We start from the raw sequence: 26,500 nt of genomic DNA on the forward strand, positions 1-26,500 counted from the left end.
TCTTTTTGAGTTTCTAACTCAAAAATACGGATTTCATGCTATTGGACTACTAGGACATTGCTGCAATTGGATATTCACATCTAACTGGATTTGGTGTTAGTTATCCCAAGAGTGACTATCACACCTACCATTTTTGTTGCTATTTGTTTAATGGATTAACGCTGCCATGTACTGCGCCTTAAGATATAGAACCTCTTGAACGTATCCAAATATATTCGCTACTTAAAGGTAAAGGTAGAGCCCTCTTTCTACTTCATTCCAGAGCTACCCCTCCGGAGTCTTTCAGGCCTGAATTCTCTCAAGTTCTCAAATGCTATATTTCCCAGAAACAAGGGGGACAGAGCATATTAGATGTTTCCTTTGTCATCAGTGGAGAATTAGGCTATAGTACATACATCAATATGCAGGGCAATGGCATTGTTCTGCTGCTGAACACATGGTGCCAAATTCATTGCAGATTTACACTCATGCAGCCCCACTCAAACCAATGTGTTGTAACTCATAATTGAATTGGGCCCATACTGTCCAACCCTGTAGCTGCTCTGATCTACGTTTACTGTACTCTGTTCAGACCACATTATCGTGAAATTTTATTGTGCTTCAACAAAACGTTTGATCCAAGCACAAAAAGTCTTTTATTACATTTTAAGTAATTGCTCTCAACACTCTAGATGATATTTTCAATATGACAAGCTTAGTCATATGGTGAGGAGTGAAATATTTTAGAGATTGCAATCAATTTCCTGCCCAAGACAGAAGGGGGTGGGACTCCAAACAACCCCTCCCCCAGAACCTATCCCCCACATAAACCAATGTGATATAAGCAAATGCAGTTTTTCCAATATATATATTAAAAAAAAAAAAAAGCATGGAACCAGACAGTTACACAAGTACTGTCCTTAAGCCTGCAGTTCAGCAATGTGAAGCAGAACATCAGCATTCTTTTTCAGTTGCCTCTTTTTTTTTTTATTTATTTTGTCAGTAGCCTGATTCAATATCGCAAACACCTTCACAACATACAAAAAAAACCCAAATCTGTTTTATCCAGAACATATATCATAATGATTTTTTTTCCTTTTCCAGCCTCGAGGGAATTTAAAAGTAAAAAAATAAAACAGTAAAACTATGACAACAGCACCTTGACATTGTTTTAATTCCAACGCTATCAGAAGTTAAAAGCAGTAAACAGATATAATACTAACAGGAATAAAGATACTTACTGTCTAAAATGTAAACGGAATGTTTTGGTTCAAATTTTTTTTCTGAAAGAGGACAGTTTATCATCAATTCACAATTGAAGCGGCATGCAATTTTATTATTTTTTTAAACTTTTTACGTTTTCAATTCTTGGCAACGGCAACAAACCACAATGTTATCGAGGAATGTAATGCAGAGACTTATTTGTTTTAGTTGTGCGCAAATGACGTTTGTTCCCCTTCAGGTCATGGATATGTTCAATAAATAGATTGTGGAACCACTGTACTGTATAAACTTCAGTTATACATGCAGTCCATAAAATTATTATTTTACTGAATAATTTACCCTGTTATGTATATATACAAATAGATAATTTTGTCTCAATATAATCTATACAACACGAATCCACTATCTTCCCCTTTTAATGGTCAATGTACATACACAGGAAGTGTCTATTCTTATAAACCGCCAGCCAACTCTCTTTTTGTTATCCATGGTGAGAGCTCGCACATAAGACTGGGTAGTTCGGCACTGGGAATTCCAGTGCCTCTTGTCTATGCCCCTGCAACCCTCTTTTGTGTAACCTTTGGGATTGCATTTGGTCTCATAGAAGTATTGCTTCAGTTGGCCTTTGGGTACTGGGACTTTTTCCAGGACCGTAACCGTTGCACCAGACATGTCCACTGCAGTCTTTTTCTCTGCTGCTGTTACCCACTCACTAGTACTGTCACACACGCTCAGCTCCCCTCGGCGAGCAGGGTCAGAGTGGCGCCGGACCCTCATGGACATATTTGCAGCATCCAAGTAATTTTTGTACTCCTCAAGCAGAAAGAGCAATGGGGGCTCCAAAGGCACTTGACTGCTTAGCATAACCCGAGATGTGTACAAGTCGGCATCCTTGTTTTCCTCACTGGGCTGGACGTCCTGTTCCTCATCTAGAAGCTCCTCTATGACATGTTCAAAAGTGTCTGCCAATGATGTCAGTCCTCTTGAACCAGTGTTGGGCCCACTTAGGCTCTCCAGAGTCCCATGGGTCCGAAGACCTGGGTAAGCCAAGCTGCCTAGTCCTCTGACACTTGCTTCTTTCATAGGGGCAGCTTTCATGCAACTGAAGTATGAAATAACCATAGTAAGGAAAAGGATGGTCATCACTCTTCTTACTTGGTGGAACTGTTAAGGACAAGACAAAAAACAGAGATTTAAAATTTCATAGGGACCAAAACAAATCCATAGACATTTAGTTGACCTGAGAGGAGAAAAGTTTACTCATGTAACAGCTGTTATGAACATCAGTTGCACAAAGGTGCAGATTAATATCAATGGTGCATTATTATTTCCATTTTATAAAGAGACACTCAACATTTGTCCCTAGATTTATATCTTCAGCTAACACGTAAGGCAACGAATAGGCAACCCTGCCCAAGGTCCTTCACTAGTAAATGCCACACTTCAGATACTATATCCGTTTAAGATTTAATGACCTACCATTTGTGGTGCGAGTGTAACAGCAGATTAGAAATGGCACTAAACATCCACAGTACAAGGGTAAGAATTTGAAGAGTGTCAGAGAGAGCTGTGTACTTGTAACAGAGAACGTATTTTAACCTTGAAGCTGAGATGTAAAGTCGGGCTACCTTCTCTTGTGCTACTAAAACAAATGTGAGGTTGTGTATATCACAACATAAACATTCTGGGCAAAAAGTAATTAGCTATGCATTTAGTCCCTGTCCATACTGCAGCTTGAATTGTGCTAGCAACAGCCATACGAAATAAAAGTTGCTCTGCCAGAACCTGCTCCAGCAGCTGTTTTCCTGTGTGGCTGTTGCTCATGTGGGTCAAACAAGATTTCCATTTTGAGTGCGCACACAGGTATTTTATTCTGAGGAGTGTTGTGGCCCAAACCGTGTCACAGCCTGTCTGCCTGAGGTTGTCTATAGCACATGTGGACACAACCACCATAAGCTGTAACTATGGTTTGAAAAATACTTTCAATCACCAATAGAAGCTATACAATTACTGAGCGTTTGCAGGCCTACTTCTTGCCTAAAAGTAAGTGTGTACAGAAATTGACTGTGCAACCAGACAAACCATCACACAGTTAATACCATAATAAACACTTAAAATGCAGCCTAAGTAAATAAATTGTTTGTATCATCTGAATGTGATGGAAATGTTTCAACACACGTTATATTGAAAGGACAATAATAAAACCGCTGTAAGGTAACTAGCAAGGGCCAGATCCTACAGTCTTTATTCAGGCAAGCTAGCTGTTGAACTCAGCATTGATTTCAGTGAAAGTTTTCCTGTGTAAGAATGGCAACATTTGGCTCCAGTGCTTAAGCACAGCAGAGCTAGCATGACCCAGCCATTAGGGCCATGCCACCACCCCAGGTGTTTTAAATATCATGACTGTCTGGTTTGCCTTTTGTCTCTCACACTCAGCCCACAGTCTGTGGTGTGAGGCGGGCAAGGTGTGTGATAAGGCAAACAGCATGCAGTATGGAAGAGGACGAGTGAGGGAGTGGTTTATATATTATCAAAACCCACAACACACACCCAGTAGAATTAACAAAATTTGTTCCTATCAGCACTTCAGAATCTGATGGCATGTCTATCCACCTCCCCTTTGTTTTGTCTTTTCAGGTTATAAGCGCTTCAGAGTAGGAACTGTCTCCTGCTATGTATGTCTGTACAGTGCACATTTTAGATGCTACATTGAACATTTTAGGTGCTCCTTTAATAAGAAATCCATACAATCCTTGAAACCCCTCAGTGACAAAGAGAGCTGTGTTTGCTGATCTGAAAGTGCTGCTACAACATCTTCTAAGTCCACTTGTTACTTTTTCCCCCTTCCGATCCCTGCTCATGCCAGTTCACTGCTTGCTAGAAAGCAATGGCATTATTCACATTTTTGAAGCAGCAGCTAATGTTCATTTCAGTGCTTTTGAAGTTCATTCGGAAGTACCTCATACTTGGCATGCACACTGGAGTAAATGCTGTATTTGTCTGGCAACAGGGTGCTCTGTAGAAGTCTTACTTCATCTCCTACAAATATTCTGTGGGAAACCAGTACTCCCAAATTTGCAAGTGGAAAAGACCAAACTAAAAAGCTCACATGCTAGAGGGACAGTGCCCAGGTTTTAGGGCGCAACATTCACTTAGTGAAGGGTTATTTCTTACAAGAGGAATTTACTTGAGGGGTGAGTTGAGCTGGGGAGATCCTCATGTCCAAGTCATCCTTCCTGTTTAAGTATGTCATTGTGGCACAGACACACTGAAATTAAACAAACCTGTGACTCACAGGAACATAGTATTTCGTCTAATGATGAGGAACAATCATCTTTTGTACATAAATGGTGTTTTTCATCTTTTGGATCTCAAAGCATCTTACAGACTGGGTATCATTATTAATATAAACATAGATTTATCTTACTGGCAGACAGGGCACCTATGGCACTGAGAGATTATGCTCCCATTGGTTCAGCTGCACCCAAGAACTGAGACACTGAAAAATCTGTAAACATTTTGAAAATTCTGCCCTCAGTGATTTGCCCAAGATCACACAATAAGTTAACAGCAGAGCTAGGAACAGAACCAAGATCTTATGGCTTCCATTCAAGTACTCATTACTGTTGTTATTATTTATATTACAGTAGTGCCCAGAGGTCCCAACCAATATCAAAGTTCCATTGTGCAGGGAGCTGTACAAGCATAAAATAAAAGACAGTCCCTATGTCAAAAACCGTACAGTCTAAATAAGGATTAAACATGCCAAGTGGGTGTAAAACACAACAGGGTGGGGAGGGGAGAGACAAAGGTAAGTGCAATAGGGACACACATATGAGCTAGGTGTGCAGTTTGGGGGCCTCAAAGTTTGTTTTAAAATTAGGTAAGTAAATGAGTGACTTACCTAATAGAATAAATCACTAACAGACTACCTACCTAGGCAGTTTATAGTGGGCATCATGATAGCAATGGGTTTTAAGAAGGGATTTAGAGGAGACGAGACCAGTGGCTCTGAAAAATGATTTAGGTTATACATTTCACCAGTAGTGGCTGTAGCCGTTTTGCTGGTCAAGATGGAAAATGTTTTTGGCACCTCCCATCCCTACGAGTGGCTGAGGGGCAGGGGGAAAGCCAGCCACAACTGAGTGGCACAGCAGTTCAGCACCTCTGGAAGTTGGCATCCAGGGGATTGCCCTATACCCCCCTTTCTCCCCCAGAGTCAGCTATAAGAGATAGCGTGGAAAAGAGGCAGGACAGTGCTTGTGGGAGACCAAAAAAAAAAAAAGGTTCAATCCATTAGTCCACAGATCCTCTGCCAGCTGGCCATTGGTCCATCCAGTCTGTCAGTGCTCAATACCTACTGCTTCAGTCAGTTACCACCCACAGTACACCTAACCAGTAAGAACTGGTAGAAAAGAATCCACCTAATCCTGATCAATTTACACCCAGAGCATGACATAGGATTATCTTTATCACGCATAAGTAATCTGGAGGGATGGGGGCTGAAGTCCAATTAGGCTTTGAATCCTATTAACAATTCTCTCAGCCATCTTTTACATTGCCAGAGTTGTATAACAATAGCACACATGTGGATTTGTTGATATAATAGGTCACCATACCATGGCTTTTTTTCCCTTTTAGCAATTTAGCCTGGCAGCAAACAAAAAAACTATATCTGGAATCCACCATTAAGGCACCATAAACACACATTTCTGAGAAGTGACTTTTGGGACCTAAAAATTCAACAGCCTCCCCTTTAAATGAGTTATGCGTCAAGTACCAATGGATATGTAACATCTCAAAAGATTGGTTGGTCTGTACTGCTTTATAGAGAAAAGAGACTGCTAGTAACTTGAGCATTGGGCACATTCATTATCTCTGGCAAAGAATGATGTCCAAATGTGCTAACGTGGTGGGGAATCCTTTTAACACACACAAAACCTTTTCATTTCATAGGCAACAGTGCGCTCATATTGGAAGCACAGATGCAGTCACACAGTGTCTGCTAATCTTGTAATAATGAGGTCACAATGGAATGAGAGTGTTAAATATCAGTGCACAGATAAACATCTTTCAGCCACTTTCAAAAGCTGGAGACTTTTTCTTTGTTACTTTAAAAGTATTACCCCAGGCACTGCAAATTTACTGATGAATGCAAGGTTCATATCTCACTTAATGAATTGGTACCAGATCCTTAATATTGTAATATCCATATCAAAAGAGTAACTGAAAACAGTTATTACAGTTTGAATGTGAGTTTTCAATTCTTTCCCTTCTGCTCCCAGATCAATAAGAGTTACTGCCTGTTCCATTACAGTAAATGTCTTGTAAATCCAAATACCAATGCAGATTATGTATGCACTCCTGTTTGCTGCTTAGCTATTGTGCTATAGGAGCCAGAGGAGGGAAAAAGAGAAGAGAGCTCTATTTGCCTATCTTCCAATCTGCTTTACTAGCAGAATTTCTAAATACCCTTTACTATTGTATCGGGGTGTGTGTGTGGGGGGGGGGGAAATGGGGGGAGAGCATCTGTCCAGAATCAGTGCATGGTACTTTCCCTTTCCATGTGTGGAAAAACAACCTCAATGAAACCTTGCATGGAGGTGCCTCAGCAATTCCAGGAATCTGCACACAGGGCTGGGCTATGACAATTGTCCCTCCCCCACACAGGAGAACAGTGACAAATATACCTAGAAGTGAATGCAGCATGCATGCCCTTTCACTTTCCCAGGAGGGCCCCAGGGCACAGAGCCAAAAGGTGTGAAACGGGACCACTAAGCCAGTACAGATGCACAGGAGCCCTGTGCGGATCATCTTTTTTCTGTAGCAGATCCATGGGGATCTCTGGGATATTCCGGGATTTGGGGACAGAACCTCTGCCTATTTTGCTAGGGAGAGGGTGGTGGCCAATTTCCTGCAATGATATAGTAACTCAGTTTTCCTCCCTGACACAGCCTTCCTGACTCTGCTTTTTCCTTTTGGTCAACCAGGGCAAAATCTCCCCCTTCAACTCAAAACACAGACCAGGGCCTGATCCTGCATGTTCTTTATGGGTGCTGCAACATCTTTCCATCGTTTATGCATTTGGATGATGTGTTAGGCTTCAACACAAGCTTGACACAATACACGTTTTACTATTAGTTTGTATTGTGGTAGCATCTAGAAGTCCTGACTGAGAACAAAGCCCCGTTGTGCTAGGCACTCTACAAGCACATTGTAAGGGATGGCCCCTGGCCCAAAGAGTTTACAGTATAAATAGCCAAGATAAAGGAAGTATTATTTTGGCACAGGGAGAACTGGGGCACATAGAAATTAAGAGAATTCTCCGAGGTCACACAGGAAGCCTGTGGCAGAGCTTAGGAATTGAAATGAGGTCGCCTGAGTCTCAGCCCAGTGTTTTGACCACAGAAACATCCTTCTTCCCTAATACAGCTTGGCAGAGCAAAACCAGCAACAAGTCAGGTCATACACCACATGGGCCTGAGCTCAGATAAACCTACCCTGGTCTGCACTAGTGTAACGCCACTGAAGTCAATGGAATTATATTGGTGTAAGTGAGGTCTGAAGTAGGCCAATATCTGTAACAATGGGAAGGCAACTGATTAAATGCAGGCCTTGCCAGGACTAGTTTACATCTGAAGTTAATTACATATCTGTATAATCCCTCCAATAAAACAAATATTTGCATTTAATGAGACTTCATTGAAATTTAAATTAGTATAATTATATAGATACGTAATTTAAGCAGATTATAAAAAGATTAACAGGTTCTATTTCCAACAGAGAAACCTAGTCAATAGCTGTGCATAAGTACATTTCTCCACTGGATCTTGACACTAAAGCCACATGGTTTTGAAAGTTAAAATAAAGGGAACAAATTAGGCAGTGAATGGTACATTAGACCTTTAAATTAATCAGAATGGAACCCCAGGTGGAAGATAAAATTATCAGCAAGAAACTATTCAATTTCTGTCTTGCCATTTTCTAAGACTTTTTTTAAGTTCAATCTGCTAAATTTTATTGAATGACACAGGCATGAGTTCCTGCTCTTTCTATCATTACAGAAGCGTGTGAACAGATACCAAAATGAAATGCATGTCAGCACATGATTTGCAAAGACTAAATGTACTGAGAACAAACAAGATTAACCTTTAACGCATGCATAACTGGATGTTTGATGCATGTAGGTTTATCCTTAGGGCTATTTATACATCCAACTTTATAATTATTTTTATTACTGAAATCAAAGGAAAAAAACCACATGCACAAGACACAATCTAATGAATTAGCGTGTTCATAAATTGTTGCATGATGTGAGGGAAGAATTATTCCCTGCTCATGCTGGTGCTTATTGCTTCTTCAGGTAATAATACCAACCAGCTATGTTGCCAGAGACGGCAGTGAAGGAACTACACAAGCTAGGTGCTATTTGGAAGTAAAGCTGCAAGAAAGTCTGAGTTTGTTGCAAACTATGTCTTGTGAAAATGAGACATTCTTATTGTCTCACAAGAGTGTATCACAGCTGCTATACAACAATAATACACCGTATGGCTGTGATAGCCAACCTGTGGCTCTGGGGAAGTGTATATCTATGCAAGATACCTTATGGGGTTTTTGTGAAGTCCCCAAGTTTGACCAGAGCTCTTGCACCCAAGAAAGAGGAGAGATGCCAAACAGTAATCAAGGGAGGGGAAAGGAAAGAGGCAAACTCAGTCTCAGAAAGCCACAAAACAATTGTGCCATGATGTCCTGACATTACATTGAAATAGCTTGGTGGTGCTGCTGGTAGCACTTGTCCTAAAAATTCTTGGGACTGGGAAAGCTATGGGGCAAGGATGGGGAGATGGTTCCCCCAAATTTCAGGGAAGCATGCCCAGCTATTCCAATGGTACAAAACAAACTCCTCTCTCCATCCCATACCCAAGGTCTTCTTGACCCCCCAAAAATACTTGAGGCCTGAGCTCCTGGTAGCACCTTCATTAGGCTGACCTAAGAGAGGCCCACTGTACCCACTCTGAGAGGTGCAGACAATGCAGACGATGGCAGCATAGGCAGGTGAGGAAACGGCAGGACAGCCTTCCAAGCCTAGCAGCTCAGTGATGTCACAACTCTTGTTCAACTTCATGTCAGCAGAGTGGTGATGTCCATTGGGTGGGGGTGCGGGGGTGCGTGTTCATGCCCACATTGTTTACTAGCTGGGAATGGGTGACAGGGGATGGATCACTTGGTGATTACCTGCTCTGTTCATTCCCTCTGGGGCACAGGCAACAGGCCACAGGCAACAGTCTCATGCGGGAGAGATGGGGGGGGGGCCTCAGGCGAGCAGCTGGGGGAGTCCCGTTTTCTCTTTGGGAAATATGGTCACCCTAGGACTGGGGCCTCTGAGCACTACCGTAGTGAATAAAAACAACAGCAGCTTTCCAAAAAGGAGTTCACCTTCCGATAGAGGCCATGGGTGGGACACTCCACTCAAAATGGGAATAATTTTCAGAAACTTGTGAGCATGTGAATATGGGACTATCACTGAAACAGTTCTGCAGACTGAGCTACAAAAAGTGCTAATGAGCATCCACTAATACAGGATAATGCACTAACCAGAAAATAGCTTAGAACTGAAATACCTAACAATGCAGAAGGAGCACCACTCAAATATCTTAGCTACCAACAGGTTCATTTTACTTACCAGTAGCTGAGTACGGGGGCAGGAGGAGGGGCGGGGAGGGATGCCATAGTTCTTGCAATTATACAGAAAAGGCATGACTTCCAGGAGTGATGTCCAAGCATCAGCAAAGACTGATCACTGGAAGTAACCCTGATTTCCAAACGTAGGTAAGCTCTGAAAACTGCATGCAACAATCTTAGCACCACTTACACTTGTGATATTACATCAAAAGGATTGATTCAGCAGAAACATTGCACAGTTCTTTCGTGACGAGACAGATTCCTTTATGGAACTGATCACTCCTTTTAACTCTGCAGTGAAATATTATATAACCAGTCTATATCAATAAGTTAGCCAGTTCCACAATGAGGGTAGTTTTCTCTTCTCAATAAATGAACAAGCCATGATTTGCTCCTTCAATAGTCAAATTAGGGTTGCCAACCCTCCAGGATTGTCCAGGAGTCTCCAGGAATTAAAGATTAATCTTTAATTAAAGATTATGTTGTGATGAAATCTCCAAGAATACATCCAACCAAAATTCGCAACCCTAAGAGCCATTAGTACTGAAACTCATGCCTAACTGGATTGCAGCCATGATCATGCCGGCACATGAGTTGTCATACCAGTTTTGTTTGGTGCTTACGTCGCCTATCAGCAATGGGAAAGCTTGCAGAACCTCCCATATAAGAACATTGCTGCAAGCACTAATTCCTTTCTGGCCACCTACAGGGCCACATAGGTGGCAGTTTGGATCAGATATAAGCAATAGACAATGCATAGCTCATGTTGCTAGGAGGACTAAAGGTTAGGAAGTATAATGCTCAGGTGACACATTTGCCCCATGATATGGGTAGACAGACAAGGCTGTACAGCCTCAGCCGGCCCTCAGTGTGCTTTCTAGATAGGAAGAAAGCAATAGGGACACTATGCAAGATACTTACCTGTGTTGAGGTCTTGACTGTGTGTGGCCTTGATCTAGGTGACAGAATACCTGACTGGATATCTTGCTGTTAACCATAGTCAGTCCTCAAAATGAAGTAAAACAACAGTTTGCTGTGATGATCATGATCCAAAAACTGGAAATGCCTGTTACAGAGCTCTGACGGGTATTAACGTAAACTGTGCCTGTATTTGTTAGTGGTGTTCAGAGTCATCTTCTATCCATTCATCCCACATTTGGACTTCTCTCAGAACATGCTCGGTCCATTCATCAGCATGGCATCTCTGTGGGGATACTTTCCATATATGGGCAAGGGTTAAAGCTTACATTCAGGTTCCAGAGTGGCTTCAGGGAGTCCGATAAAGGCAGGAGTCCAAAATTCCATGGAATGTAAAGGACAATATTGGTTTGTTAGCAAAAATCTGACTGGTTAGTGGTTGAGCTCAGGAAGTTTGAAAAGCCTCCATCGTCTACGCCATGGTGGGGAATTTTTGTTGAACACAGACATACTCATTAGAAAGCTAAACTACCTCTGTCACGGCACTAAAGCAGCATGCAAGGAATTGCTGCATGTGTTCCACCCTTTGATTCCATGCTTTGAATCTTTGAAGATAACATGTTACTCACCAGTAGCAATATTAAAATATTACCAGAAATACAATACAGATATTTGGATATGGAGCACAATCTTTTTTTAAAAAAATTAATAATGATGATTTATAATTTCTGATTACAAGCATCATGCAGTAGAGTCTACAGTATCATTGTGGTAAATCAAGGTGGTTTTTTGTTTGTTTGTTTGTTTAAATATATTCTAATGAATACAAAACAGTAGCCTTATAGAAAAGTATATTTTCTATAAGGCTACTGTTTTGTATTCATTAGAATATATTTAAACAAATTCCTTGCATGCTGCTTTAGTGCACAGAGGTGCCCTGTCCTTGCTCCCAAGTGTAAATGGAATGACTTTTTTTCTTGAAGGAATATTCCGCTGTTTTGTATTTCTATAAAGATGGAACATTTAAATTATTTCTTTCCCTACAAATTAAAAAAAAAAAAAGTGTGTTTGCCCCTTGCCTGAGCAACTTTTTTTTTTATAGTTTACTAATAAACTTATGTTTTACTCCCAGTTTTCCATGGTAATTAATTCAGCAAGTGGTAACACAGGTTTATTTCATACTTGTCACTAGATCTAGTGACAGGCTCCCTGCTACCCTGAGACATTATTTCCATCACAATTAAAAGGTTCACTGCTCTGGTAAATCCCACAAGGGTGTGGGGGGGGCCAAATCCTTAGCTGGTGTAAACTGGTAAATGGAGATATGCTGATTTACACCAGCTGAGACTATGGCCCAGTATTTCCATGGACTGATCTTGTGGGAATGAAATTAAATGAGGTTACCACCTGAACAGCTGCATCAGAGCAGCACTATCTTTTGCCAGACAGAAGACAGGTTCCAGTGGGACAGACTCCTCACACTCAAGACTCCTCAGGGGCAGATGCATATTTGTGAATGATTATATTTTCAGTAGAACTATGCAACAAAGGTGGCTGATTGGAGTGTAGATGGCTTCCCAAACATGAATCTCCCCACAAAATGTATCCTATAACTATTTGCAGAAGTGTACAAGTAGCTCTAACATACCCTGTAAGCCAGGGGTCGGCAACTTTTCAGAAGTGGTTTGCCGAGTCTTCATTTATTCACTCTAATTTAAAGTTTCACGTGCCAGTAATACATTTTAACGTTTTTAGAAGATCTCTTTCTATAAGTCTATAATATATAACTAAACTACTGTTGTATGTAAAGTAAATAAAGTTTTTAAAATGTTTAAGAAGCTTCATTTAAAATTAAATTAAAATGCAGAGCCCCCCAGACCAGTGGCCAGGACCCAGGCAGTGAGAGAGCCACTGAAAATCAGTTTGCGTGCTGCCTTTGGCGCACGTGCCATAGGTTGCCTACCCCTGCTGTAAACAGTGATACATAAAAGATAGCCTGTCCCAATCTAACACTCCACCCTCCACTTAGAAATGCTTTGCTTCTGGGAAATCCACACACAAACTCAGCTGGGGGAAGAAGGGAAGTGGTCTTTTTGCCAAGGTACAGCTCTTGTTGCAAGACTCCTCAAGCTCCAAACGGAGGGAAGCACACACGTTTTTAAGCAATTAAGTAACATATATCTATGAAGCGGCTTCAGGGCCAGCCCTTTCCCACAGATTCTGCTGCCTTCCAGGGAAGGAGAGCCTCTGTTCAGATAGCTGAAGAGAATGAGGAAGCAAACGTTAACTAAGGAAAATATAATGGTTCCCCATTCCAAACAAAAACTAAACAAAAAACAAAAAAGCCACACAAAAGGATGCAATATCGGCTACCCAGAAATAACCTTCCTATCAGAAATAGAAAACAGCTCTGTATATGGACAGATAGACAAAGAACCAGGTTCAGTAACTCTCGAGAGATATTACTCCTAAAAAAATAAAGTGCATGAGGACACAGATCGAGTATTTGAATCTCTAGAGTCCCTCCCTACTTGTATAAATTCTAACATTTTTATAGCTCTTGTCATCTGAGATCTCTAAGTGCTTCTTTACAGACATTAAGCCTAAGCCCCACAACAAAGGGGAAGGAATTGTATTAAAAATCCCATTTTCCTGATGGGTAGACTGAAGCACAGAGAGATTTAGGTAACTTACCTAAGGTCACAAAGCAAATCAGTGCTGAGGCAGGAAAAGAACACAGGAGCCCCAACTCCCAGTCCCCTGCTCTAGCCACTACAGAACATAGCCTACCCATACATATTACTCATCCATTTTGCAAAGCTCTCTTTAGCAACACTGGATTCACTCTGTTTCTTACTCAGAAAGAGGCAGGGCTGCTGATTAAAACCTTAGGGGTATTATTTTGAATACATATGCTAGCTCACTCCCATCTGTGTTGTTAATTAGTTCCTGACTGTAGGTTAAATGTAGGGCATGTTGTCACGAGCCCAAGGTGGGGTGGCCAGACCTCCTGCTCTTGCCATATGGCTTTTTCCCCCCTCCCACCTTCACACTTCAGTTTTTAACTTGATCTCTGTGCTTCTAATATGTGGGCTCAACAACAAAATAAAAACATATATATTGTTAAAATTGAAATGACATGCTAATGTAGAAACATGCTCTTCCATGCTGAGGCAGCTCTTCCAGAGTATTGATTTGAGACACATCACAGCTGCCGTGGCTCATACACAATGATTATGCTCCAAGTGAAAGCAGCTTAAGAAAAGCCGGAGATAACTATTCACATGTAGAACAACTACTGCACAAGTAGGTGATAGCAAGGGCTGCAAAAAACATTGCCCTAGGAGGACTGCATAATACTTTGCCAGGAGTGTGAGGATCACCCCTTAACTTGTTTAAAATGGAGAAGAATAGAGTTGCCATATCTGTAATACAGATACATTGCCTGGGGAGAGGATGAGATCCAGTATGCAGAGCTCCATCTTGATCCAAGCAATGAAAAAAAATCAAGATATATTGGATTCCATCATCTCCAAGCCACATCTCTCTATTCAAGGTAAGAGGGCCCTGGGTCATATCACAGAACTCAATGGATCAAATTTTGGGGTACACTTGAAGATTACCAATCATCAGAAGTGCTAAGAACTTGCAATTCCCTGCAAAATCAATTCCCAGTGAGCTGAAGTTGATTACAGAAGTAAATTGCAGGTGCTCTGCACCCATCAGGATTTGGCCCTAAATCTGTTCACTTCAGAGCAGCCTTTGTTTAAACTCCTTCATGACTTTACTCTGTCGTGTTTTCCATTTCTCATATAATGGCTACTGGCCCATTAGCCAGGAGGTTATAGAAGCATTTTCCAAGTGCATGATTTTAATATTCTCATACAACATGGGGGCTCTATTCAGCAAAAGGTCAATGTTGAACCAAGCTAAAACAAATCCAGGTGATTAAGCTTTCTGCACTACTTCTATGGAACTGTCACCCTTAGATTTGCCAAAACCGTAGGCAGAGACTTCATAAAGGTTTAGGGCTCAGCTCTCTTATAGCCTTATATCATATTATTATTCAATGTAGTCTTGCAGAATCTTATTCTCTCACTGGTCCTGTGTGAACTTTTGGTTTTGGATGGGCAAATAAATCATCATTAGTTTTTTTTCATTGATCTTTATCATTGTAAAGCTGGAAAAGTAAATTTTGTGCCAGGGTTGGTAAATGTTATGACAATTTTATAGGGCAACTTTAAGAGGGACTTAAAAACACTGCATCATTTGGCCCGTGCTCCAAGGAAAACATGTCACCGAGATATGGGACAGGGCTCTTTAACAAACCAGATTCTGGCAAGAGAAACTAGGTATCTTTGTTTATGAGTACCACTATTATGGTGCTGGATGTTTCTGCGCTGTTACATGCAATTGTATTGTCCTGATGTTTTCCCCATACTGAGTGCATGTGGATAAACAATTACTTAGCTCACCTTTCTACTGTTTCCTTTAAGTATCCTGCATATTCCATACTGTTTCCCTCATACGGAAATAAACTTTGCAAAACTTCTCTTTGCCTCTCATAAAACAAAACAAACAAACAACAAGGACCTCCTGGCTGACCAATCTGCATGATGCACCTGTGGTGAGCTGCCAATATTTTGCAGTGAAAAGATAATCTGTGACTTTGTCACAAGCTGTAAAGTTTAGATCTGGATCCAAACCCTACAGAAGTTCAGAGGTGTTCAGATCTGGTTTTGATTCAGCCCACTAGGGCTGAAAGACAGTAAAGATAAAGGGTAGCCATGAAGTTCAGGACTTCACCATAGTTCATCTGTGTTTGGATCTTGGGCATTGGTTTAGACTCATTGCCAACTTGGACTTGTGTGTGGTTTTTCTTCCCCCATGGATTCCGTTGTCAGCATTCAGAGTGAAGCCTATCACAACGATTTGTCTTTTGGCATTTATGTCCTAATCAGATCAGATGATCAACTCATGAATATCAATTGAAGATACAAGTATGACAGCAGGAAGCCAGCAGACTCTCATTTATTTGAGAACACCAAGAATCAAGTCCTACTGATGACCAGGAGCCCTTACCAAGAATATCCACACTGGCAACTATATTTTGGGGACACAGTTATTCTTAAGAGGAAGGGAGTGACTGATTTCATTAATTCAACCCTTGAATAAAGCTAAATATATATAATTAATTATTTTTCATCTCATGATTTCAAGCACTGAACTGCCTTACAAGGTATATGACCATTTTAGAGATGGACAAACAGTGAGATTTGTCAACCTTAGTGAGATTAAGGATGTACTCAAATTCAAACAGTCATTGACAAAGCTGGTTAAAGAATCCAGAGATTATGATGTATAGTCCCCCGCTCTAAACAATGCTGTATTTCTTCAGGAGCTCTTATGGTCAAATAAAGCAGTGTTTTGGTCATGTTGGATAAAACATAACACGTAGTAGGATTGACAGGAGGTTGTACATTTGATTCTACCATCTCCTTTAGACACTTAATATAAGATCCCATGCACATTGGTTAGGGTGAGAGGAAAAGGATTTTAGTCCAGTGCTTGCTGCTATATAAATAATCATGACACAGAAGCATGTTTTGAGGTCTTTTAAACACATATGTTTGTATAACGATATTTTTGATCAAGAGTTCTCCCTACAATTTAGACATACGTTTTTTGCCAGCAGCCTATTCTTACACAACACTGCATACATATGTGTGCCTATATGGCTACCTTTACTGTAACACGCCAACTTCTGCTCTCAAATGTGCATGCAAAGCTCAAATTGCAATCAATGGGAGCCTCTCAGATATCTGAGATCATAATCTGATACAGTGAACACTCACCATATAACTCTCTATAATGTAGCATAGCATAGTATAAGACTCCTGCATCTGTGCTCCTAACTTGAATATAAAGGATTCTCTTTAATCACAATCACTCCTTGAATCCCCAGAGAAACTTAGGAAACAAAGATAAGTCATCCACCATAATATAGTGTGTGACTGTAATCATAGGTTCTAAAGATACTAAGAAATAACCAGAATAATCATTTAGAAAGACAAGATGCTAAGTAAATATTATAGACTAATGGCTGGGCCTTTCAAAGTTGCTTAAGGGTATGTCTTCACTACAGCCAGATCTGCGGGCAACGATCGATCCAGCGAGGATCGATTTATTGCGTCTAGTCTAGATAAATTGATCCCCAAGCGCTCTCCTGTCGACTCCTGTACTCCAGCTCAACAAGAGGCGCAGGCAGAGTTGATGGGGGAGCGGAGGCAGTTGACTCACCGTAGTGAAGACACCGTGGTAAGTAGATCTAAGTATGTCGACTTCAGCTAGCGTAACTTAGATCGATTCCTCCTTTCCCCCCCACCCCTAGTGTAGACCAGGCCTAAGAGTTAGATTCTTAACTTCCATTGGAATTCAGTGGGAGTTGGGAGCCTCAATCTCTTAGACATCTTTGAAAACCCTAGTTTAATAGCTGTATATTGGCTATCTTAAGTCTACTTCTAAGTCTCTGAAACCAGTCTCCTATGTGTGGTCAGGAAGAAATATTCAGAAAAAAAGATTATATGGGTTCTCGGAGGTAGGGAGTGCAGAAAGATACTCTAGTGCAGGGGTCCCCAACCCCCGGTCCGCGGCCCGGTACCGGTCCGCGGCCTCTTAGAAACCGGGCCGCGAACCGACCCAGTGGAGCTTCCGCAAGCACGCCTGCGGGAGGTTCAGCTGAGCCGCGGGACGAGCGCTCCCTCCGCAGTCGTGCCTGCGGGAGGTCCGCTGCTCCCGGGGCTGCGGAGGGAGCGCTCGTCCCGCGGCTCAGCTGGACCTCCCGCAGGCACGCCTGCGGAGGGTCCGGCAAACGAAACCGGTCCCTGGACCTAAAAAGGTTGGGGACCCCTGCTCTAGTGTTTTGTATAAACAACTCCTGATGCTGTACCAGGGAAGCATATACTCCCAAATGGAAGGCAAGTACTATAATTTCCACCAGCCAGAAGGAAATACGAAACATTTAAGAGGGGAAGTTGTGATTGCCCTCCTTCATTCTGGGTTTCTCTGAGCCAGCCACACATAAAATGGAAGAATCCACTCTTCATTGTCCAATGTATGGAGGAGGTAAACACTCATCTGCATATCCCTCCCCCAGTTCAACTTCAATACTGTAGTTAAAGACTGGGTTCAGAATTTCAGCTACTTTCAAATCAATGGGAGGTTTGCAATTTATTTCAATGCAGAGTCACAGCCTCAAAAAATTCTTAGAATTTCTATTAAAAAAACCTTTCATGCGCAATAAAATTATTTTAAATGAGTTTTCACATAAACAAAAAATCAAATCCTTAAAGGGATTTTGCACTCATATATTTGGCGCACACTTTGAACATGCAATCAAGTCTCAATGATACCTGTAACAAACCCAGAGAAATTTAACTTGCAAATATTTCCCTAGTAATAATATAAAGTTAAGTAGGCATCTGATTTACTGAAAGTGATCCTTCTTGTTTATTTGTTTACACCGCATAAAGAGGACTGTGTGAAGATTAGTTATCTGCCTCATCAGAAAAGTCATAGACACAACTTTCATACATAAATATTTTAAAAGCAAAGACACCATGCACCGCTAAACCTAGTTTCTGTCTACTCAGAGCAGTCAAGATTAATAGCCTCATCACTAATTTCAGTTTTCAAGAGTTGCACGCACAAAAAGTTGTTGGCATATCTGGCAAATGTGGGAATTTATCTCTAGGTGGCGGTAGCAGTTCAGATTTTGAGCTACTCAGATCTACAAATATTTCTCTAGAATTTAGCAATAAGTATTCTTTTTCACCCCTAGAATTACCTCTTGTAATTATTCTACTCTGAAATTAAAGCAACATCCCTATTTTTCTTTAAATTTATAATACAGTCTGAAATTAAGTAACATGATTTCTGCATTTTGCTGTCAGAGTATACAGAAAAAGGCAAATAGATTCAATGGACCCAAAATTAAGGCACCTTTATGGAATAAAGAGCCATTAAATTTCAAGCATTTTAGAGGACTTAACAGAAAAAAAAATCATATGGATTGTCATGCTTTCAATTCTGTATGCAATTACCATGGTAGGAAATTACAAAGTCTTAATTAACTAGTTGAAAAGATTTCAGAGTAGCAGCCGTGTTAGTCTGTATCCGCAAAAAGAACAGGAGTACTTGTGGCACCTTAAAGACTAACAAATTTATTTTAGCATGAGCTTTCGTGAGCTGCAGCTCACTTCTTCGGATGCATAGAATGGAACACACAGACAGGGGATATTTATACATACAGAGAACATGAAAAGGTGGAAGTATGCAAGTTGAAAAGAGAATTACTTCATGGAAAGATACTACATTCTTAATGAAGTAAATATACAACTACTGCAGCACGATGACAGCTGTCACGAACGCATGAAAAGTTACTACACAAAGTCTTCTTTTGCTTTTCCTAGTTGCCCAATGGAACTCATCTTCAGACAGTTGTAGCAATTAGTGATGCCTAGATTATGCAGTAACGGGATGTTCTGGAACTGGTAATATCAGAGTAACTAAGGTACTATAATACATCTACTCAGTATCATCCTAGCAAATCCTTTGTTTATACTACACAATAAAAACAACCTGTTTTCTCTTCCCTTCCTTTTCTCTTTGTATACTTGAGTGATTTATAAAGAATTGGAATTAATACTTACTGTGATTGAAATTAGGACTCTTTTATTTTACACACCTAGTTTAACAAAGTTGATATAGCATGACTAGCAAATATGTGGTTAATGTAATCAGATCTTCAATATGTTAGCAGATCCTCAGCTAGTTTAAATCAATCTGGCTCAGCTGAAATCAATGCAGCTATTTTACACCAGCTGAGGATCTGCCCCAATATTGTGAAAAATTAAGACCTTGAACCAGCAAACACACTTTTGCATACATTTACTCATGTGAATATTTGCAGAGATGTCAGTGAGATTTCTCATTTGAGCATAGTTACCCACATACATGTTTGCAGGATCAGGACCTAAAATTATAGCAATACGTGCCTAGCATAAAACAATGCTACGTGGTATTCCAACAGAACAGCTTCCCTATAAACACACCTGTCTAGTCCAAAAACTAAAGTATTTTCTTCCCTCTGATGCTGTCTCTTCTAGTATTTAAAGAAGTCTGCCTCCAAGTGGCATAAGGATTTAATCTGGCAACATCATCAATTACACAATTTAGTCAGTATAAGAGCAAGTTGTTTGAATGCACTGTGTAGTTAATATACATTATTACTGTGGCAGCATCTAGGAGTCCAATCATGGCCAGGATCCCATAGTGCTAGGTGCTGTACAAACACAGTACAAAAAATCAGCGCCCTACCCCAAAGAGTTTACAAATCCAGCTCTGAGACAAGAGACAGATGGAAACAGTTAGATAGGAGAGCACAAGGCAACAATGAGACAATAGTGGTCAGCATGATAACACAGTGGTCACAGCTTACCAGCTGTCAGTCTCAGTTCCAGCTGCACATCAGTCAGCTTGTTTAAAAGCACATCTGTACTGCTTGTTCACTGCAATAAGAGGCATCAAGGGGATACTACTCACCTTTTTCCTTTTTTGGAACCAGAGACTGTAATTTATTCCACTACTTCTCATTTCAGTAATATTTTAAAAAAATAATTAAAAAGCTAGTACTCAACTTTAACTATTTTTAAAAACACCTATTTAAAATGCAGTTCACTGTTTGATATCACAGAGAGTGCCAGCATATGAACTGATTTAAGAGATGATTGAAAGAGCCTTTCAATTAAACAGCAATTTTGCAATTAGGAGTGTGCATAACAATCATTTGAAAACAAGTCAAGACAAGTTAGTAATTACTCTACTAAAAGGATATATCTGCTTACATCAGAGCCTCCATGACCCCACACAGTGCATAACATGAGATTTTTCACTGTAGGCAGACAACACATACTTAAAACTATGTTTCAGCCATTTATATAAATCTATAAGGCAGACACTTAAAATAAATTTGATGGCCTTTTATTTTTAAAGCAGTAGTGTACTCACTATAGCAGTGTGAAAGCTCACTGATATCCACTCTCAGGTTTACACACACAAAATTTGAGATTCTTCTGCCCATAACTTCTCCTTGACTTCTGCTTTTCTATGTGCACCCTTGAGGACCTATTAACTGAGCTAACAGTGCAACTTCTTCCACTTCTTCAGCTATTATGTTCTATTGTTTATAGTGAGAAAGTACTGTAGAGATAATAAGTTAAAACTGCAGGCTACTTTCAGCTCTGGATCTTCATTATGTGTGCGACTTTAAAAAAGATTTATTGGATGTTTATTTTCCTATGTGTGTCTTGACTGCACATTAGAAAGATGAATTTTAAAAATGTAACTCTGTACTGTGTTTTCAGCTGGGTCGTGCAGTCCTCCTGTGGCAACATATAAACTAATGTGTTTTATGTTTGAAAGCATATTGATGAGAGCCAGCCTTTTCAGTTTAGCCTCCTTATCCCCTTACAAAATACAATATACACTTCTTGCCCTCCCCTTCACCCCGCTCCCCTATTCCAGCAGGGTTATTCAGATAAGAATTAAAATGTTGTTGATCCTTACACATTGCTTTAACCTGACATTACAGCCTTATAATGACTGCATCCTCTCTGCAGTGCTAGAAAGCAAAGAATACTGTGGATCTGAACAGAAGGCATAATATTTATAAATGGGTTTTCCCAGCTGTGGTTCAGTGAAGTTGAACATTAAGTGGTAGGTGGTAGTACTAGGCCAGAAAATTGGTTCATGTTATGGAGCCTTGTAGAAAGGCTCTTCTTGGGTGTGTTAACTAACAGTGACTATCAGCACTTTTGAAGTGATTTTGTATTTGAGGCCAAGTTGTGGCTTTGCCCTGAGCCCAGAGTAAGGGGCAGCATGCTATTGTGCTGCCCCAAGAATGGACCAGAAGAGAGTCTCAATGTGCCTCACAGGTTCCCCCACAGTCTGGGGGACAGGTACCTTGCATCTGGTCTATCTGCACAGCTAAAGCACCACACATGTGCAGTAGGAGGAGATGTAAGTCTTCACAGAGGCATATCTCCTTCTGCATGTCTACCCATGGTTTGAATAACTAGCACATGGCTGCAAGGAGCCTTATACCCACTTACATCACTGCACAGCTACACAAACCAGGCCACCATTGGGCCCATAATAATGCAAATGCTATGGGGCTGGTTTTGATACCCATACTCACATTAAGTAGTATCTTACTCTGCAAGTAGATCCATGGATTCCAGTCAGACTATTCAAGGACTAAACTACTACTCAATGTGATTAAGGGATGAGAAAGTGGCCTTAAATCAATATTATGACCTTTTACTGTGAGGTGACTGATTAAACACATACAAATAAAGGACCAGATTACAAACTTCTTACTCATGCTGGTGAACAACTACCCACCCCAAATCAGTGGGACTAGTTGGATGACTAACTGTTCATGTGTATAAGCAAGAGGTTCACAGCCTGCCCCTGTATGTGTGGATATATATGAAATACCATAGATTTTTCATGTATATGTATTTTTGTCAAACCATGAATTACAGATACACAAATACTTGCTGAGGAGACTATATCACCAGGATAGATTCCCTGCATACATTAAAACTCAGTTACTAGAAGCATAAATAAGTAATGACTATTGATCTCACAATGGTAATAACCTCAAAACAGCAACCTATAATAAAGTGAAAGTAAAATGTACATTGTAAAAAACTTTAATGTTCAAGTGAAGACACTAATAGCATCTCCGGAATTAAAAAGAATGATGTCCATGATTATAACACATTACTCTTTTAATCTTGTAAAATTATATTTAAAAGAAAATCAGTAGGATATTGCAAGGTATCCAAATGATTAATTCAGTTCTGACCATCCAAAACCACTTACCATTTAATGCTAATTCCTTTTCAGAGGAAAGAGAACTATTTTCAATCTAGCCATGAAATTAAAATAAAGACAGGAAAAAACACACCATTATTTTACCCTCTTCCCAATTCTTAAAAGAAAGAACACATAGCTATTACCTAATTTACTCAAAGACAGAAACTTTTACACCCTGAAGAGTTCTCTTCTTCATTGAATGCACAGTGTATAATCAGTTTAATTATTTACTGAACACTTTCATATTCTTTCTTCAGTTTAACACAAAGTTGATGAAAAGGATAAAGACTTTATGGCATTGGAATTCCAGTTATGGTAACCAACATGTTTTAAATTCCAGTAAAGGTTACATTTCAACAAGTGTATCTTTCCATTCACTTACTGTACCTCAGTTGATAGTATAGATACATTACTCTGAGCTGCGGTCAATGAGTTTCTTCTCCTTATACTCAAACATTCCATTTATAATTTCAGGCAATATGTTACACATACACTTGTGTATGCCCACTGCCAAAACTGCACTGCTTAATTCCTTACAGCTATCATAGCTTGAAGCTGTCCATGTCATAGCCTAATGACCTTAAATCTGGAGGAAATCTAATGTCGCATAAAGCAAACAATGAGAACTCATGCATTACTTTTATGGCTGTATAAAAAAATATCCTGAACGTGAGAATGCAAAGTATCAAATTTTAACAATGAAGAAAAGATTTAAAATGTTTGAACACAAATGTATTTACTATGCTGTTTTACAGCTTTTCCTGCAGTATGTTCTACTGTAAACGGTGTTTAGCAATAGAACTCTAGTTCACAGAATTACATCAGTGTAACCAGCAAACTATTATTGCTGAAAGAGATACAGTACTGGGAAGATTACTCTGACACTTAGAAATCCACTTTGCCTTTATTCCTGTCCAAGTACGTGCCTTTACTCTCCTCAGAAAGTGTTCACTAGTTATTGCAGATACCGGCTGGGGGAAAGACCTCACAGCAAGTTCAGTTAAGACAATACACGCAAGTGAACAGTGATGACAGATCTTTCATGCTCTGCACATCTCACTCCTGCTGTCCAGATGCAGCTATACGTCCCTCGTTCATGAGGGGTGCATCGTTTGCTAACTACGACGCTTTAGTAGAATACAAGCAGGCTGAAGGGGCTCGTAGCTCGCGAAGATCCATGGAAGATCTTCCGGTCTCTAGCAGGGAATTGAGATAGGTGGTGACAGCCTCACTCCCCCCTTCCTTCGGCTGCAAGCTGCTGTTCAACCAGCGGCCAGCAGAGGGCCACATTTCCCACCAAAACTCTGCTCGCTCGCAGCCTTCGCACCAGCGCACGTACAGTGTGTGTTCACATGGCTGTGTTGTATTGCAGCCTGAACTCCGGCGTGGCTGCCGCCGCCGCCCCGTGACAGGCTCATTGCCTCAGCCCCTGCAGCCGCGCTGTTGCAAGCTGGGGTCGCTGAGCCTGCCCGTGGCTGCGCCCCCCGGGAGCAGCGATTAGTGCAGGGGAATCCCCGTCCCCAGCCCACCCCCAGCCAGCCAGCCAGCCACCCTGCGCAATTCCCGTCTCCATTGCAGCGCACGGGGCTCTTTGCCACATGCCAGCCAGGCTCTCCCAGGGGTGGAGCGACGGGGAAGCCCTGGCGGCCAGACACTCCTCTCGGGTCCCCCTTTGCTCGGGACCTCGCTCCAAGCAGCAGCAGGGAGAGCGGATTTCATCCCCGTGGGGGCAGGGCAGGGGACAGGCTGGCAGCCGCGCCACCCCCGCCTCCCAGCAAGCCCAGCTGCGCTGCCTGGTACCTGCCAGTCACTGCCGGGCGCACGGGGCAGGCAGGTGTCTGCGCGCGCCGGCGGGGCGCTCCCCAGCCCAGCGGATCCTGCAGGGAACACAGGCGGCTGGGGGGCTCCTGAGCGGGGAGGAGGGAAGGACCCCCAGTCCCAGGACCCCCTAACTAAGCCTCGCTTCGCAGCCCCGGCTCGGATCCCCCACCCGCTCCCCGCATGGCCGCCCAGCTCCCGAACCGCCCCCAGAGCCCTGGACCCCCGTCTCCTCTTCCCCCAGCTTTAGATCCCCCCTAGCCGCGCCCTCAGGCCCCCTTCCTGCCCATCCTCCCCGCCCCCAGCACTCCCCTCTGCACGGGATCCCCTCCGCTCCCCCTTCCCCGGGCTCACGCTGCGCCAGGAGCTGGCTCAGGGGAAGGGGAAGCCCAGCCAGAAGTTGCCCTGGCTGCCCCCCGCCCGTGGCCAGCCCCTGACACTCAACTTTCCCGGCCAGTTAGTTAGTTCGGGCCAAGAGACGCCTCGTACCTTGTTATCCACACAAAGCCTGCTCGGGTCCCTCCGGAAAGTCACATCCTCTCCCAGCCGCCCAGTCCCACCAGCCGCCTCCTGCAGCCCCAGCAACACAGGAGGCAGCTCAAGTGTCTCATCAAAGCTTTATGAAGGGTGGGAGGGCAGCAGAGTTGTTGTGAGGCTCAGATCCCCCCCCCACCCCACCCCCCGGCTGGTGCAGGAGCCTCTCACACACGCCTCTGCCTTGGCTTCTTCTCACTCAGGAATTATTTAGATCTCCGTTTGGGCTTCTATTGGTCAAACTGTCTCCAGCAAGCAGCTCCCGCAAGCCCGAGACACCAGCGCCGGGTTGCTTGGCTTAAAGGAACCGCGCGCCTTTTCCCTTCCATCGCAGCCTAGTGGGACAAGCCCCTCACTCCGCAGAGCACCGCCAGCCCCTCGCTCTCAACCACCCTCTCCCTAAAGTTCTTGCCCTGAAGGGGTCTGATCAACAACCCCCTGGGCCCCTGTATTCTACGCTCCTTAGTAACACACTCTCCAATCAGTTAATACCGGGGGGAACCCCCAGAATTTCCCTCCCCCGGTTATTATTCTGATTCACACACTTCGGCTTCCCCAGCTGCTCACGCAGCTCTACTGCCAGCTTCTTAGTTTGCAACTTCTATGTCCCCGCTACAAGGCAAAAGTCCTGTTTGACTTCACTAAAGAAACGCTGAGAAATCGAGTAATGACAACGAAGAACCACGTACAGATACAACCCACCAGGAGCCTGCGCCTGCACCTAAATCTCTTAAAAGCGGGAGAATATTAGTTTACTTGTTAGTATATTAAACAAACCAGATCCGTTTAAATATAGCTCCCTCACTGACCCCTTCATAGTTTGCTTTTAAGAATGCAATCAAGATAATAACAAGCATTGTTTATTAATGAACGCTCCAGATAACGTTACGCTAGTCACTTTCTGGAGGCACGCAGGGGCATATTTGCACAATCTAGACAGCCTAAAGACTTTCTCTGAGGCATAACAACAGACAGAAATCCAAAACCCACCTTTTGTTTTTAGTGGCTACTTGTACAAGTCAATATCGACAGCGCTGCATGTGGGACCTCTGACGAAACTCCCAAATTGGGTCTGGTTTGGGGGATGGTTTTCTTCCCCCTTCAAAAATCTGTCCCGCTGGTTTCCCCTTCTGTTTATGCAGCAAATAGATTAAATTATTGATAGTGGAAATTGCATAGTGGAGGTAATAATGGCATCCCCTGACCGAGTAGCTCCATTTGATCTTGGTAAAGACAGAAAGATTTCATGCTCGCTCGCTCGCTAGGGTTAGCTCAAGCTTCATCAGACCTCTAGCGCTCTGAATGGGAATGTGGGTGGGAAACCACACTAGCGCTTGCTCTACACTCTTGACGTGTATGTCATATGATACCCTGGCTGCCTCTAATAGACACACTACTGCAT

General features: G+C 42.1%; 1 protein-coding gene across 5 annotated transcripts; it reads right to left on the reverse strand.

Annotated features, from left to right (window-relative positions):
* Nucleotides 1-986: 986 nt before the first annotated feature.
* BDNF (brain derived neurotrophic factor) lies at nt 987-26,253 on the reverse strand. 5 transcript variants are annotated; one of them, XM_045015590.1, is made up of 3 exons: nt 25,054-25,178; nt 1,782-2,367; nt 987-1,482 (listed from the first exon to the last, which is right to left on the reverse strand). In XM_045015590.1, the coding sequence occupies exons 2-3, from the start codon at nt 2,344-2,346 to the stop codon at nt 1,373-1,375; spliced, it is 675 nt and encodes a 224-aa protein (XP_044871525.1). In that variant the 5' UTR covers nt 2,347-2,367; nt 25,054-25,178; the 3' UTR covers nt 987-1,372. The 5 variants fall into 5 exon arrangements, with proteins under 5 accessions (XP_044871525.1, XP_044871522.1, XP_044871521.1 ...); XM_045015587.1 differs by lacking the exon at nt 25,054-25,178 and adding an exon at nt 26,089-26,253 and having other exon boundaries at nt 987-2,367; XM_045015586.1 differs by having other exon boundaries at nt 987-2,367; nt 25,054-25,208.
* Nucleotides 26,254-26,500: the final 247 nt, after the last annotated feature.

Source organism: Mauremys mutica, chromosome 4 (genome assembly GCF_020497125.1).
Source record: "Mauremys mutica isolate MM-2020 ecotype Southern chromosome 4, ASM2049712v1, whole genome shotgun sequence".
Lineage (NCBI taxonomy): Eukaryota > Metazoa > Chordata > Testudines > Geoemydidae > Mauremys > Mauremys mutica.

Bases quoted from the DNA above. Each gene is read 5' to 3' on its own strand.
- BDNF (XM_045015587.1), bottom strand. From the start codon at position 2,346: ATGACCATCCTTTTCCTTACTATGGTTATTTCATACTTCAGTTGCATG.